The sequence below is a fragment of the Euwallacea similis genome, chromosome 26 (genome assembly GCF_039881205.1).
Source record: "Euwallacea similis isolate ESF13 chromosome 26, ESF131.1, whole genome shotgun sequence".
Lineage (NCBI taxonomy): Eukaryota > Metazoa > Arthropoda > Insecta > Coleoptera > Curculionidae > Euwallacea > Euwallacea similis.
The window spans coordinates 2,790,530-2,805,958 of record NC_089634.1 but is presented as its reverse complement, the minus strand read 5'-3'; the positions used below and the strand labels follow the sequence as shown (position 1 = coordinate 2,805,958).

The 15,429-nt window shown below is 45.3% G+C and overlaps 1 protein-coding gene across 1 annotated transcript; it reads right to left on the bottom strand.

Annotated features, from left to right (window-relative positions):
- Nucleotides 1-14,322: 14,322 nt before the first annotated feature.
- LOC136417155 (uncharacterized) lies at nucleotides 14,323-15,429 on the bottom strand. Its single transcript, XM_066402697.1, has one exon. The coding sequence runs from the start codon at nucleotides 15,427-15,429 to the stop codon at nucleotides 14,323-14,325; it is 1,107 nt and encodes a 368-aa protein (XP_066258794.1).

The following is a 15,429-nucleotide window of genomic DNA, read 5'->3' as shown; positions in this document are numbered from 1 at the left end:
TTAGAAATACCGGCGAACCACAAGACTACGAAGAACAACAAACAAGAATTATTTGCTAGACATAATACCTATTAATCAATTATAACATGAATGACAACTGCATTCGATGTAAACATTATAAATAAAATATGTCAAATAAAGAAATGGCCCCAACAAGCAACAGCCAAGAGCATCCCCATAACGCATGTAACGTAATAGTACGTTAAAATCTAATTCGCCCAGCTATTGGAGCTTCCTGGCCGTTTATGGGAGATATTTTCTTAGTTTTGGTATTAAGCATGTTGCCCGCGGGCGTTTATAGGAGCGCCCGCTTATGGGAATGTGCCTTATGTGTTAAAATATAGAACTAAAATCGGTTCCAAAAAATTTGGCCATTTAAGGGAGATGGTCGCTTATTAGAGCTGCCCGTTACGGGAGCTTTCACTGTATATGCTGTTCTTTTTTTTTTCTTGGAAGGACAGATCCTGCAAATCTTTCTAACAAGTAATTTTTCTTCTTTCCTGAAATCTATGTCATCTTTTATGTGTAGGACACGTCCTATGCACATTCGTATTTCGCCACTTATGCGCAAATTTCTAAAGCGACGTTCTAAATTCGGTATAACCAATTGTGTTGAAGTTCCTTCGATAAACGAAACCACGAAAACAACAATTTGGTTTACGAAACTGGACTGTATTAATTTTTACTTATATAAATAATGACAAAGGATTGGTCTAAGTATGAAGTGAGAGTTTGATTAGTTGAGAAGATTACGGACTATGTTCACGATCACATGTCTAGAGCGAGCACTGGTCAAGGAGAGCAAAATTACTGCGATCATCCCTTAAGTACTAAATCTGAGGAGCTCCAACCAGGGGCGGACCAATACCAGAAGCCCTTACGAGCAATGGTCGCGCCTAAGGTCATAAATCGCCGCCATCTGGCAAATACCTATACAAGTCGCTTTTATTGAAGTATTGCAGATCTACCGAACTGCGGATCGCGGCAATGATCCAATTTAGAAAGCTTCCTTTGACGAGTAGCGTATTTCTCAGCCATAAAGAGCCCTTCGATATGGTCTGATGGGTACGGTTGTATGGCGCTCAAATGAAATCCTCCAAATAAGTATCGATACACATGGGCGTAACTTAAGGGATGAAAGTACAAAATAAATTAACTAAGCAAACTACACCAATAAACAATAATCTAAAGTACTTAAAAAATTGCATTACTAGTTCATTCACAAATTTATATCGAGATATTTTAGAGTTTTCCCGAAAAGATTAATGTAGCAAATAAGAATTGACTCAAGCGATATCAATCATCTTGTAGAAGATGGTCATTAACTGACGTCGAGTTCTCCTGCTATATGAATATACGCTACATTTCTCATCTATCGAATTCACCCCTCCGTTTGTTAGATTATAATGCGCTATAATTTCTGGCTTCTGTGTAGCAGGATCCGTACTGTCATTGTGATGCATTGATGATATTAACACTACAGTTCTATTTTTTTTGGACATGCGATACTAATGTCATATCCTTTGTGTAAGCATACTTCGAAGAGCCAACTTCTCTGTTTTTGTTGGGAAGCAGTTCTGGGGATACTTCTCTTTTGTTCTTTTTACGTGTCCCAACATAAATTAATTTTTTACTTTTTAAAACATTTACAGCCTCGATTGACTAGAACTAGTTGTCAGCTGTTATATTCCTATTTGTACCATAAATTGGTTTTGCAAGATGTAAAGTAGAATATGTTGGTTTTGAATATTTCTTGTCGTCCTCAGATAAAGTATGTCCATCAGTATCTTTACCAATATAGATATAGGCATTAAAAAGATAACCTGTTCTAGCGTCAGTTAATGCCATAACTTTTAAGCCAAACTTACATGACTTATTGGGCATGTACAGGGTGATCCAAACTTGGCGCCCTGGACCTATTATGGTAAAGCGGAAGCCGAAATTAAAAATCTAAATAAGGATTCTTAAATAAGGTCCCCTAAGGTCTATTTTTAGTTGAAAACTAGATTTTTCGAAATGTGGGAAAATGGCATCTGTGACGTCATCAGCAATTTTTTCTCAGAAACATACTTTTTTTTCTATATCAGGAAACTTTATATTATTCTAAATAATTTTTGTAGGAACAATTTTTTTGTACCTCTTTCTGTTTCAAATCTACAGTGTGTTCATGATGAACTTAACTATACTTGTCAATTTCCTTATTTTGCATTTTTAGTAAAAAAATCATTCTTTATAAAAAATTTTGCTTATTTTAAAAAGTTAGAACCTAAGTTTCGAACTTCGAAATAATATACAGGGTAGCAAAAAATAAATATTATTATTATTATTTCTATTCTATTTATATATTATTATTATTATTTCTATTCTATTTATATATTATTATTATTATTTCTATTCTATTTATATATAATTATTATTAATCTTTTTTACATGTGTAATTGATCCATAAATTCTAAATTGTGAAGCTTATAATCATAGCATACTTGGGGAAAAAATTATTAACTATAAACGATTAATTTGTCATATGAATTGACATTGACGTTAACTTTATCAAAATAGCAACTCTTACTACATTAAAAATTACTTTTAAACTATTAAATTTGTCACTCGTGTAAAATAATATTTCTTTTTAAAATGGCAACACATGACGAAAAAATTGATATGCTACTGATTTATGGTGAAGCCCAACGAAATGCCACAAAAGCTGCTCGAATATACCGTGTCAGATATCCTGTTCGCCATGTTCCTGACGTAAAAACATTTTCAAGATTAGAACATCATTTGAGGCAAAACCAATATGCATTTTCTACTAGAAAAGGTAAACCTATCACCAAAACTGTTTGTAATGATGACACGATTGCACAAGTCTTACAATATTTTGAAGACAATCCTAGAAATTCAATAAGGCAAGCAGCTCGCCAACTAAATTTGAAATATACATCTGTGCAGCGAATTCTAAAAAAAAAATGGATATCATGATTATAAGCTTCACAATTTAGAATTTTTGGATCAATTATACATGGAAAAACGAATTTATTTTATAAGCCAAATAATGGTAAATATAGAAATTAATGACCGCGGACTTTTCCAACATGTTCTTTGGACAGACGAAAGCCGCTTTGTTAGCAATGGTGAACCAAATCGTAAAAATGAACATTACTGGTCTACAGAAAACCCGCATTATGTTAATAAAATCAAAAATCAAGGACACTTCGAAATAAATGTGTGGTGTAGTATTATTTTTGGGCACTTAGTCGGTCCGTACTTTTACGAAGGAGCCCTTAATGATGAAACCTACTTGCAATTTTTACAAGAAGAGTTGCCTCTTCCTCTCGAAAATATTCCGCTACAACTTCGTGGAAATATTTGGTTTCAGCATGACGGGACTCCCCCGCACAAGGCAAGGCATGTTCAAGAATATTTAAATAACACGTTTGGAGAGAAGTGGATAGGAATTAATGGACCAATACAATTGCCTTCTAAATCCCCAGACCTAACCCCCCAAGATTTTTTCCTTTGGGGAACACTAAAAAGTAAAGTCTACCAAACTCCATCTAGAAATATGAATAATTTAAAAGAGAAAATTAGAATAGCATATGGAGAGATATCCAGGGAAATGTTGAGAGAAACCACAGGGAAGAAGGTCAGGAAAAATTTAGACAAATGCTTAGAAGTTGGAGGGGGGCATATAGAGAACTTTTGGTAAAACTTGGATATCACGGAAACCACTTAGAGTGTTACTTTTTTTTCCGTAATCTACTCGCTTAGTAGTTCACCAATATGGTTTTTTTTTGGTGCGAAAATGCTTTGTTCAAAAGTTTGCTTTTCCACATTTATTTCAATACTTGACTCTATTACGGGACCGTGGAGCGAACAGGGGTGCTGAGTGAGATAAATAAAAATAAATTGAGGTAAGTTTAAGTAAGTTGTAGTATTGTTGGTGCCTTGAGTTAGGTAATTAGTTAATTTTAATCGTAAACTAGCTGTAGTTAGTCCCTTAAACTACGCCAATGTATGTCAGTATTTGTTGGGGAGATTTTATGTGGAGGGAGTGACGACGACACCCAAAAAGCCATACCGAAGGTTTTATGTTTGGGAAATACGCTACTTGTGAATAGACGCAGTCTAAATTGACCTAATGCTGAGATCCACAATTTAGCGTGTCTCCAATGCCCCAATAAAAGGGACCGATATAGGTATGCGTCCGACGGTTGGGTTTATGATGGTAGGCGCCCTTATGGCACAGAAAGTCCGACCTATATTGGACCGATATAGGTAAACGATTTTATTTGGAAATTTAAAGTTGGAATCATGAAATATAAATGGTTTGATAATATGTTGCCTAAAACCCGTGAAGAAGGCTATCAACTAGCTTTACGAGAAGGACTTCTTCCGAAGCCGCCATTTTGTAGAAGCAAAACAAAAGGTCATTCCGAACCAGTTACGCGTTTTTCGCATTATTTTGACTCTGACACTAATTTGGGTCGATATGGATGTCCAAAACGGAATAAATGTCGACCTGACATATTCGTCTCCAGTGGCATATGGTTTGAAAATTCTCGGCTTTCAATTCAAAGCGAATTCATGTGAGTATTAATTAATAAATATACAGTTAGGTGCAGAACTGAGTCAATACTTATAAAATTCGTATTAATGGTGGCATAAACAAAATATCTAACAAGTATTCAAAGGAAGGCTTTTATTTTCAAAAAGTACATTAACATTAACATTAAAACCATACAAAACATTTGCCGAAAATAAATGGGGTACATCAAATAATCCTAAATAACATTGGTTCAGTTTTGCACCGTCAAATTCCAGCCATGAACAAAAACGATACGATCGAGAAACTAGTCGACAAACAAGTAGAAACCCGCCATAAAATGCAGTGTGCAGCTAATATAGACGAGTACGAACCATTTAATCGCATATCCTCCGTTAATAAACATCATAATTCAAAATCTTTAAACAATGAAGCCGATTTCAAAGTTTCAAAGAAAATTAATTGAAAAATCACTGATTGATGGAAGATCCACACGGGAAATCGCATTTCAATTAAATATAAGTCAATCCACAGTACAAAGGGTAAAAAATAAGAGCAAAATTTCCTTAAAAATAAATAAAGGTGGCCAACCAAAAAAGATGTCTGTGCAAGATACTAGAAGAGTAATTAGATATTTGGGCAGTGGTGAAGCCTCTTCGGCCTCCAAAGCAGCCGTGTTGCTGCGAGGGGATACTGGGAAATCGGTGAGCAAATGGACAGTCCAACGAGCTTTACATCAATCCAAACTTGTTGCTGTGGAGAAGAAGAAGAAACCCCTACTTTCTAAGAAGAATATTAGGGCACGACTAGATTTTGTAAAAAGATATGAGGCATGGACCGAGAAGGATTGGATGAAGGTTATTTGGTCTGATGAAACTAAAGTTAACAGATATGCAACAGATGGTCGACATTGGAGCTGGAAACGAGAGGGAGAATCCATGAAACTAAAAGATTTCATTCTGACGGTGAAACATGGGGGAGGAAATATTAAAGCTTGGGGCTGTATGTCGGGATATGGGGTTAGCCCATTGAAGAAAATAGATGGGATAATGAACCAGCACATCTATAAAGCCATTTTAAATGATCACCTAATAGATACTGTTAATAATATGCCTTATCCCACTAGCAAAGTAATTTTCCAACAAGACAACGACCCCAAGCATACCGCAAAATCTGTGAAGGAATGGTTGGGTACCCAAAAATTTCAGGTTTTGCAGTGGCCGGCACAAAGTCCCGACCTAAATCCCATTGAGAATCTATGGGCTTACGTGAAATATCATCTGGTCGACGACTACGATTCGCCACCATCTTCACTTAAAGTTTTATGGGAGAGAATAGAAGAAGTATGGGACCAAATTCCACCTGATTTCTGTGAAACACTAACAAAAAGCATGCCAAGACGTCTACTAGCTGTTAAAAAAGCTAAAGGTCTCTGGACCAAATATTAGTGTCAATGTCGACCAAAGTGTTCAATGTTAATATTAGTGGAGCAAAACTGAACCAATGTTATTTAGGATTATTTGATGTACCCCATTTATTTTCGGCAAATGTTTTGTATGGTTTTAATGTTAATGTTAATGTACTTTTTGAAAATAAAAGCCTTCCTTTGAATACTTGTTAGATATTTTGTTTATGCCACCATTAATACGAATTTTATAAGTATTGACTCAGTTCTGCACCTAACTGTATATATATTTTTTAATTTAATATTTTTATACTAGTATACTTTACCATTACGCTCACGGTTCACGTTATGAACAAATCCAGCGAGCTTGCACGCAAGATGGGGAAAAGCTGCTTGCTACAGACACAATTTTCAATCGTGTAAGATATTGTAGGGAAATAGTAACAGAAGCTTTCTCCAAAATGCAGGAACAAATGCCTAAAACTGGAGGTCAATGTGTTGTAGTTCAGGTTAGTTCGGGTTAGTTCCAGAATCTCTTTATGATTCAATTTTACATAAATACATTGGTAAATAAATAGTATTACATTTTAGATTGACGAGTCTATGTTTGGTCATAGAAAATATAACAGGGGAAGGATTTTTAATGGGCATTGGGTTCTAGACATAATAGCGGAAGGATCGGAAGATTTGCGTTGTGTACTATGTCCTGACAACAAGCGTATTGTGGAGGTTCTGCTGCCCATCATTCAGAAACATGTAGTTGAAGGATCCGATGTGTGGACTGATTGTTGAAAGGCGTATGATGGCCTTAAGAATTTGGGCTACAGTCATCATACGGTAAATCACAGCAAAGAGTTTGTTGCTAAGGATGGGACACATACACAAAGGATAGAATCTCAGTGGAACGTATTGAAGCGAAAATTGAAAGGACGATCTATACCGGAAAGTCAATTCGCTGATGTTCTGTGAAGAACTCTGGCGTCGCTATTGTTGGAAAATCAATATCGACCCAATGGAAGCTTTATTATATATAATTCGTTTGGAATATGGTGATTTTCGTTAATAAATAGATTAATCCAAAAAAACTAAGTTTATTTTGCTATATACTTACCTTTTTTTTTTGCGAGGAGGAGGGAATCTTCTTAAGACACCCGACTTGGTCCACAGCCGGGTAGTGTGGGATTCGACCGACCATTACGTCGCCCGCCTACCCACTAAACCCACCTCCCCTCTTCTGCCCCGGGACCGCCTCACGGCATTTCATCGGGGCTTCCACGATCTTCCAGACTAGGTGCGGACACGCACCCCACTTTTCTTCCTCTCGTTCTCCCTTGCAATCTTGGCCTTCAGGATTTTTTCCGTCAGGCCCACAAATGCTTCCCATTTTCTCTCACTATCCACCAATTCATTTCCTATCTTGTTTCGGTCCAGGTCGAGTCCGCTCTCCCTGGCCTCCACCCGATAGCCCTCCCATTCTGGACATTCCCAGAGCGTATGCTCCGGTGTGTCCTCATTCGCATCGCAGAACCAGCAACGCGCACTCCTCTCCACCCCGATGCGCTTCAGATACTTACCAAACACACCGTGCCCGGTAAATACCTGTGACAGCGCATACCCGCTCTTACTCCACTCACACTCGCACCAGATCCGGATCCGGGGTATGAAGGTTTTAATCCAGCCCTCATACTTCTCCCAGTCCTTCTCCCATTCTCTCATCGCCCATTCTTTCGCCTCGCTCCTACCTTCACCTTCACTCAGCATACTTCTCTCTAGCACTCTTATCCGCACCGGAGGTATCTTGGCCAAAGCTAACACCGCCTCGGTTGGTGCCGTTCTGTAGGCACTGGCCACCCGGAGCGCGAGCAAACGATTTGCCCTCTCCAGGATGGCCACGTACTTGCCGCACGTCATCTCCGTCTTCCAGACAGGAGCTGCGTACAGCAGAACCGACGATGCCGCCATCACCATCAACCTCCGTCTTTCATACCCCAATCCACCGACTCTAGGCAATATGCCTTCGAGCTTCCCAATCACTCTCGATACCTTTTCGGCGGTCCGGCGCGCATGCTCACCGAAGCGAGCATTTCTGCTGAACCACACTCCCAGGTACTTCACGCATTCTTTCGTCTCGTACGAGACGTCGTCCACTCTCAGACTCATACTCCTTATTTTCCTTCGCCCGGCCAGGAGAACCATTTCGGTTTTTTCCGTGGCCATGCTAAGTCCCATGGGTTCGAACGTATCGGCGACCAGTTCCATGGCCTGCCTAGTCCGCGTCTCTAGGGTTTCCCCGTCCCCCGCCGTGACCACCAACGCCAGGTCGTCCGCGTAAGCCACCGGAGTGACTCCACGCGGGTACCCGGCCGTCAGTATCCCGTCGTAGTAGAGGTTCCACAAGACGGGGCCCAGCACAGACCCCTGAGGCACCCCACACGACAACTCTCGGACCCCCCCGTCTGGCAACACCAAAACCCGAGCATGCAGGTACGACTGAACTACGTTCAAGAGGTACCCGCTCACCGCGGACCTCCTCAACACATTCATGATGAGGTCCCACGGTGCACTATTGAAAGCGTTCTTCACATCTATCGTTACCATGACGCAGAAGCCCGCATGCGTGTAACTTTTCCTCCTGATCCCCTCCACGACCTGCATGACAGACCGCATGGCGTCCAGGGTGCTCCTGCCCTTAACGAACCCATACTGTCGATCATCAATCATTCCATACCTCGTCGCTTCTTCCAGCAATCTGGTCTTGACCACCTTTTCCGCCACTTTCCCGAGTCCGTCCACTAGGCATATGGGCCGGTACGTGGCCTCCGCACCCGGATCACGCTTCGGCTTCTCCACCAGCACGAGTCGAGTCCTCTTCCAAACCTTAGGGTACTCGCCCGAGGTCAAGATGCGATTCACGCAACCCACCATACCCTGGGGCACTGCCCCAAGATACAGCTTCAAGACCTCGTTCGGTATTCCGTCCAGTCCCGGAGCCTTGCGGCTCTTGAGTTCCCCGACCGCCCAGCGGATCTCCTCCGTCGTAACCCGAGGCACGTCATCCGGCACTACCCGCACCTTTTCCCACATAACCCGCGGATTCACCGGGAACAGCGTGTCCACCTGCCTGTGCATTTCTGCCGTGGGCAGAGGACCACTTCTCAGTCGGCCAAGTTTCCCGGCCACAATCTTGTAGCCGAGTCCCCAGACGTCCGTTTCCAGCTCCGCACACACACGATTCCACTCATCTCTCTTGGCGTTCCTTACGGACGCCTTGAGAGCCTTCTTTTCCCTTTTATACCTGTCGGCTGCCTCGGTCTCATCCGTTTCGGATCTAGACCGGTGCCGCCCCCTTCCTCTCTCTCTCGTCCACTTCCTTCTTGCTCTCACACATGCTTTCCGCCTTTCGGCGACCTCTTCATTCCACCAGTACACCTCTCGTTTCGCATTCCCACACTCACGTTTCCTTAAACACCGGTCACAAGCTTTGCTTATCTCCCGAACTATTCCTTCGGGAGTTTCCACTTCGCCCAGACCGTCATGCACCATCACGTACTGGCTCAATCGCCCTAACCCCTTCTCGTTCACTTTCCATCCTACCTTCTTCTCACTACTGTCCACGCCAGCAGGTACAGTTCCCCCTCGCGTCAAGCGATAGGAGATGTACCTGTGGCCACTTCCGCTCTCCATTCCCACTTCAACATTCCAATCACGCACGCAACCATGCACAGTCGTACCTGCCATGGTCACGTCAATCAGCGACCTGCCGTTCCGGTTCCCGAACGTCCACTCGCCCCCGGTGTTGATGGGGACGAGTTCCACGGCCTCCAGGAACTCTTCCAGGACCCGTCCGTAGGCATTCGTCACCCAGGAGCCGAACCGCCCACTCTTGGCGTTCAGGTCCCCAGCGATGAGAACCTTCCTGCCGTCACGCCCCCTGACATACCCCTCCAGTCGCCGAATCCACGCCTCGAATGAAGCAGTGGTCCGGTTCGGAGAGAAGTACGCGGAGACGAGAGTGACACCGTCCAGCTCCGCTGCAACGAACCCCCGGTCTCGGTGGATTGACTGCACGCTCACACCCGGCGCAAGCCAGATGAAAGCGTCGTCGCACCTGTCCTTTACTAGGCTCCCTTCGGCCACGCACGGTTCCTGACCGAGCACCACGTGGATGCCCTGCTCTCTGATCACCTGGTACATGAGGTCCATCGCGAGACGGCCCCTGTCCAGGTTGATCTGTAGGCACCGCAGTTCCCTGTCCGACGCCATGACCCCAAACATACCCACACCAACACTCACACTCACGCACACTCACCCCTGTCCGCTCCTAGTCCATCCCCGTCCCTTCCACGGCTCCTCCATCTCCCTCAACCACCAGCGACCGCAGGAAGCTGGTTGATGGAGAGTCATCCCCATCCTGCCCTGTCCTGGGTGTGGAGGCCGCCACCGGCCTCTGCCCCATCTTCGGGGTGCCCTCCGACCCCTCGCCCTTGGGCTCCCCCTTCGCCTTGGGTTTTCCCTTGGCTTTGGGTTCGCCCTTGGCCTTGGGTTCCCCCTTGGCCTTGGGCTCACCCTCAGCCTTGGGTCCTCCCTTGGCTCCGGTTTCCCCCTTGGGCTTGGGCTCGCACCCGGGCCCCCCAGCACTGTGCCCCCCCTTTTTGCACAGGGGGCAGTACCGCTCCGCTTTGCAGGCGGCGGCCTTGTGGCCCCCCTGCGCGCACCTTGCGCAAAGCTGCGAGCGGTCCTCCCCCTTGCACTCCCTTGCCCTGTGGCCCCCCTCCCAGCACCAGAAGCAGCGGCCAGTCTCCTTCCGCTCCCGCAGCCGGCACCGTGAGATGCCAACCCGGAGCTCGGTGACCCGCCGCACGCTTACCGCCGCCTCGGCCTCCACCAGAAGGGTGGCGGTTTGGCAGCTCCCGAAGCTGGGTCGAAGACTCAGCAGCCGTAGCCGCCCCTGCTCCACCCCCGCCGCGGTTGCCACCGCCCCTACCACCTCCTCCCCCGTGGTAACCCCGTCCAGGCCGTGCGCCAGGAAGGCCACGGGTCTCCCCGCTCCCCCCCTCACTCGACCTCCCCCTAACTCCTTGGAGAGCAGCTCGCGTAGCTGCTCTCCCTTCCCCCCTTTGGGCACTGTCAAGAGGACCTCTCCTTTCTTGGTCTCTCTGACCGTGCCCACCTTCACACCCGTTCCCCCTTTGGCCACCACCTGGCGCACTCTCCGTAGCGCGTCCAGGTAGGTGGTGCCCTCTTCCCTGGCCACCAGTATGACCTCCTCCTCCTTGGAAGAAGCCACCCTCTCTCCCCCCTCACTGCTCCCACCTGGCAGATAGAAGCGGAGTGTCACTCCGCTCCCCTCCGCCGCCAGCTCTCCCAGCTTCCGGAGCCCCGCATGCGGGATTCCAGTGATCTGGGGGACGACCACCCTCGCTCTCCCCTCCCCCTGAGCAGTTCTCACCAAGTCCTTCAGCGCACCGTAGATCGCCTCCGGACCTGGGTCCCCACCCAGTTGGCGGTAGAAGACGAAGCGCTCCAGCGTCTCCGTTCCGCCCCTCCTTCGCAGTCTGCACGACTGCACAAGGAAGGGCATCCCTTCCGCCTCCTGTTCCTCCCCCAGTTCCCCCAACTCCGGGAGCAGGGTCAGCATCCTCTCCTTCAGAGGACACCCCCCCTCCCTTACCAGCACCGCCAAGTCGCTACCGTACCCTTCACCCAAAGGATCCCCACGACTCACCTCCGTCCTCCTGAAGAGCCCCTCATCCCATCGCTCCCTTATCGCCGCCAGCAGCTCCCCGTTTGCCACGAGATTCCGGATTCTCTCCCTCTGCTCCTCTCTTCTCCTCTCATCCTCCGTCTCGGTCTGGGTGTCGCAGGATACCATCTCCTTTGCCACCCTTCCCTCTCTCTCCAACGCCGCCACCCTCTCCTTCAGAGCCGCGTTTGCCCTCCTGAGTCTCTCCTTCTCCTCATCTTCCCCTGTCTCCGCAGTCTCCTTCCTTTCCTCGTGCGTTGCCCTGCGCAGCGCACTCCTCAGTCCCGCCACTGCGTTGACCACATCCTGTTTCGGTCTATAGGCCGTCTTGAGGACTCTATCGAGGTCCTCCACCCTCGCCATGGCCTCCTCCATCGCCGTCCCTGTAAAAGAGAGGGAGAAGCTCTCCTCCGCCCTCCTCCGCTTTCCCCTCTTTGGAGTACTCGCCGGGGGGGGCATGTCTTCCGAGAAGACTAAGGAGAGTTCCTCCCTCATCGTCCCTTCACTTCCCCTCCTTACCTGTCCTTTCATCACCTCCGTCTCCTTGTCCTTGTCCAATGCCCTGTCACTCCCTCTCTTATCCTTCTTAGGTGGTGTCCGCTTGAGCTTACTGCTCTTCGCGAACCCCTCCCTCACCTCCAACCTCTCCAGTCTGTCCGGCAGACTACTCTTCCTCAAGTGCCTTTGGCCCCCCCCAGAATCCTTGGGGCCAGCACCGGCCACCGGGGCTTTCACCCGGTCGGAGCCGGTGGCGGGACTACCACCCGCCTGGGGTACTTGTTTTCGTAAGTCACTCATCATAATCAGGTAAGTAAAAAATTCAACACGTACGGACATCACATCATCCAGGTAAGTATTTGGTAAGTATATGATATTTAGGATAGAAATAGACTAGTGATTTTGGATAATTTTCAGGACACTCCGAAGAGGCGGTTTCTCAGCAAGGATAAGGTAAGTGGATAAATTGCACTTTGGGATTGAAGTACAATTTCAGCTCAAGTACCGCAGATTCGCCACGTCTGTGTTCACTGGATGAAGGTGAACCCCCACGGAGCCGCTAGGAACTGGTCTTCCATCCAGCCACGCATCCCATCGGCGCGTACCCCACCTTAGGATTTGGGAGGTGTTTATAGTGGCCTCACCACGCGATCCTGAACGATCCCCACGCACCCAATCATCCCGGATGTTGATCACATCACTGCAGTCCCCACCAAGACCCATCGGCTGTTTGCGGTTTGCTCCTTGGACATCACTGGAAGAACAGGATACTCCGAAGAGTTGGAATTTCGAAGGACGACAGGTAAGTTTGGAGAAGTTGCACTCTGTGAGGTAAGTACAATTTCAGCTAAGGTACCGTGCGCTCGCCAAGCCCGTATCCACAGGGTGGACCCCTTCGAGGCCGCTGAGGACTGGGCTTCCCCCCATCCTTGCATCTCTTGGGCGCGCGCCATGCCACGAGAATTGGGAGGTGTTATAGTGGCCTCACCACTTGATCCCCGAAGGGATCCCCGTTCACCTGATCCACCCCGGCCCCGAAGACATCCTTGTCCCCGTTGCCGAAATCCATCAGCTGTTTACGGTTTGTTAAGCTGGTCCACGGCGGAAGTTTTCGTTCCGGACTTACAATTTTTAAGCTGAAGCCATCACTTATCACTCCCACTAACCAGTGACCTCGCAAGAAGTCCTGGCCGTTCCCCTATCCGCCACCCGGGGGACGCGCCCGATAGATTGCTCAATCCACGGGAGCTAAATTTACCTAAACTTACCTCAGCTTACCTCAACTTACCTCAATTTATTTTTATTTATCCCACCCAGCACCCCTGTTCGCTCCTCGGTCCCGTAAGAGAGCCAAGTATTGAAATAAATGTGGAAAAGCAAACTTTTGAACAAAGCATTTCCGCACCAAAAAAAAACATATTGGTGAACTACTAAGCGAGTAGATTACGGGAAAAAAAAAGTAACGCTCTAAGTGGTTTCCGTGATATCCAAATTGATCCATCATTTTAAACCTAGAGATAATACCAAGAATTTTGGAATATACAATCATTTCTGAAATGAAGGCCCTCAAAACATCATCAGAGAAGAATTATACAGGGTGTCCCTAAAAGATGTGTACAACGCTCTACCACGTAGAGTACAGTTCAAAATAAGTCGATTTAACTACACTTGCCTTAGTGCCTTAGTTAATAATAACCGAGATACAGGGCGTCAAAGGTGGAAAATTAAATCACATTTTCTTTAATATATTTCTACTGCTTCGAAATAACTTCAGGAAATTTTGTATTTCGGAATTTCTCGGGACCAGAAATCCAAATTTATCGTCGATTTCGTTGTATCTCCTAGGGGGCGCCACAAGTAGCTATTTCAATACATTTAAGTCGCCAATACTTTTTTGTGTCACGGTGTACGTCACTTTGAGTTTCAGAAATGTTTTTCCCACCTTTTTTACTTAAAAAAAGTATACCATGCTAATATCTCTAAAACCAGCCGTTTTCGACAAAATGGCATTCTAAGTTATAAACGCATAAAACATAAACAAAACATTTAATAGTAGAAACAATCAGTTATTAAAAATAATTTCTTTAAAGAAAACAGTTTAATTACAGTTCAATTACAATTTATAATAAATAACTAATTATTATTAACTTTCCTTAAAACTGGTTCAAAATGACTGCCACCTAGACGCCTGCATAGATTAATTCTATGCAAGAAATTAAGTTGTAGTCTTTGAAAAACTTCTTTATCATTTCTAATTACATTTGTACATTGCTGAATCCTTTGCCACAGATCATCTCTATTATTTACAGATGTCGAATAAACTTTTTCTTTTAAGCTTCCCCAAAAGAAATAATCCATAGGTGTCATATCTGGAGAGCGTGGTGGCCATTGTACTGGAGCGTTGTTACCTCTGCCAATCCATCTGTTTGGATATTGCTGATTTAAAAAGGCTCGAACATTAACAGAATGATGAGGAGGAGCTCCGTCGTGCATAAACCATACTTTTTGCCTCAGAGCTAAAGTTAAGTCTTCCAGCAATTCTGGCATCGTATTTTTCAGAAAATTTAAATAATTTTCTCCATTAAGCCGATCAGGTAAAATAACAGGACCAACAATGAAATTATCTACTATTCCAGCCCAAACGTTGATTCTAAAATCCTTTTGGTGGTGTCGTACTTTGGCTGTATGCGGATTTACCTCGGCATAGACATGTTCATTATGAATATTTGATATTCCAGTTCTAGTAAAACACGCCTCATCTGTAAACAAAATTTTTTTGTGGAAAAACATATCCTGCGTTCTCTGGTCATTTATGAAAGAACAAAAATCAAGTCGTAATTGGATATCTCCTGGTAAAAGCTCTTGAACTTTTTGTAAATGGTAAGGATGTAGCAAGTAATCCTTTGTAACACGATTTATCACACTTTTAGATATGTTTAGTTCTAAGCACAATCTCCTGCAGCTTATAGACGGTTCTCCATTAATTCGCTCTAAAATTTGTTCTTCTGCAGCGGAAGTCCTTATAGTGCGAGGATGTCCACAATTAACCATATAAGGAGCCAAACTGCCTGTTTCACGAAGCCGTCTTTCGATTCTTGCAAATGTTTGATGGTTTGGAATGCGTCTGTTTGGAAACATATCATGATATGTCCTTACAGATTTCCGACCATTTCCTCGACAAAACCCGTATGTTAACAACATATCCGTCATTTCTGCATTACTGTACCTTTCATTGGACAT

Excerpts from the sequence above, each read along its gene's own strand:
- LOC136417155 (XM_066402697.1), bottom strand. The coding sequence starts at position 15,429 with ATGTCCAATGAAAGGTACAGTAATGCAGAAATGACGGATATGTTGTTA.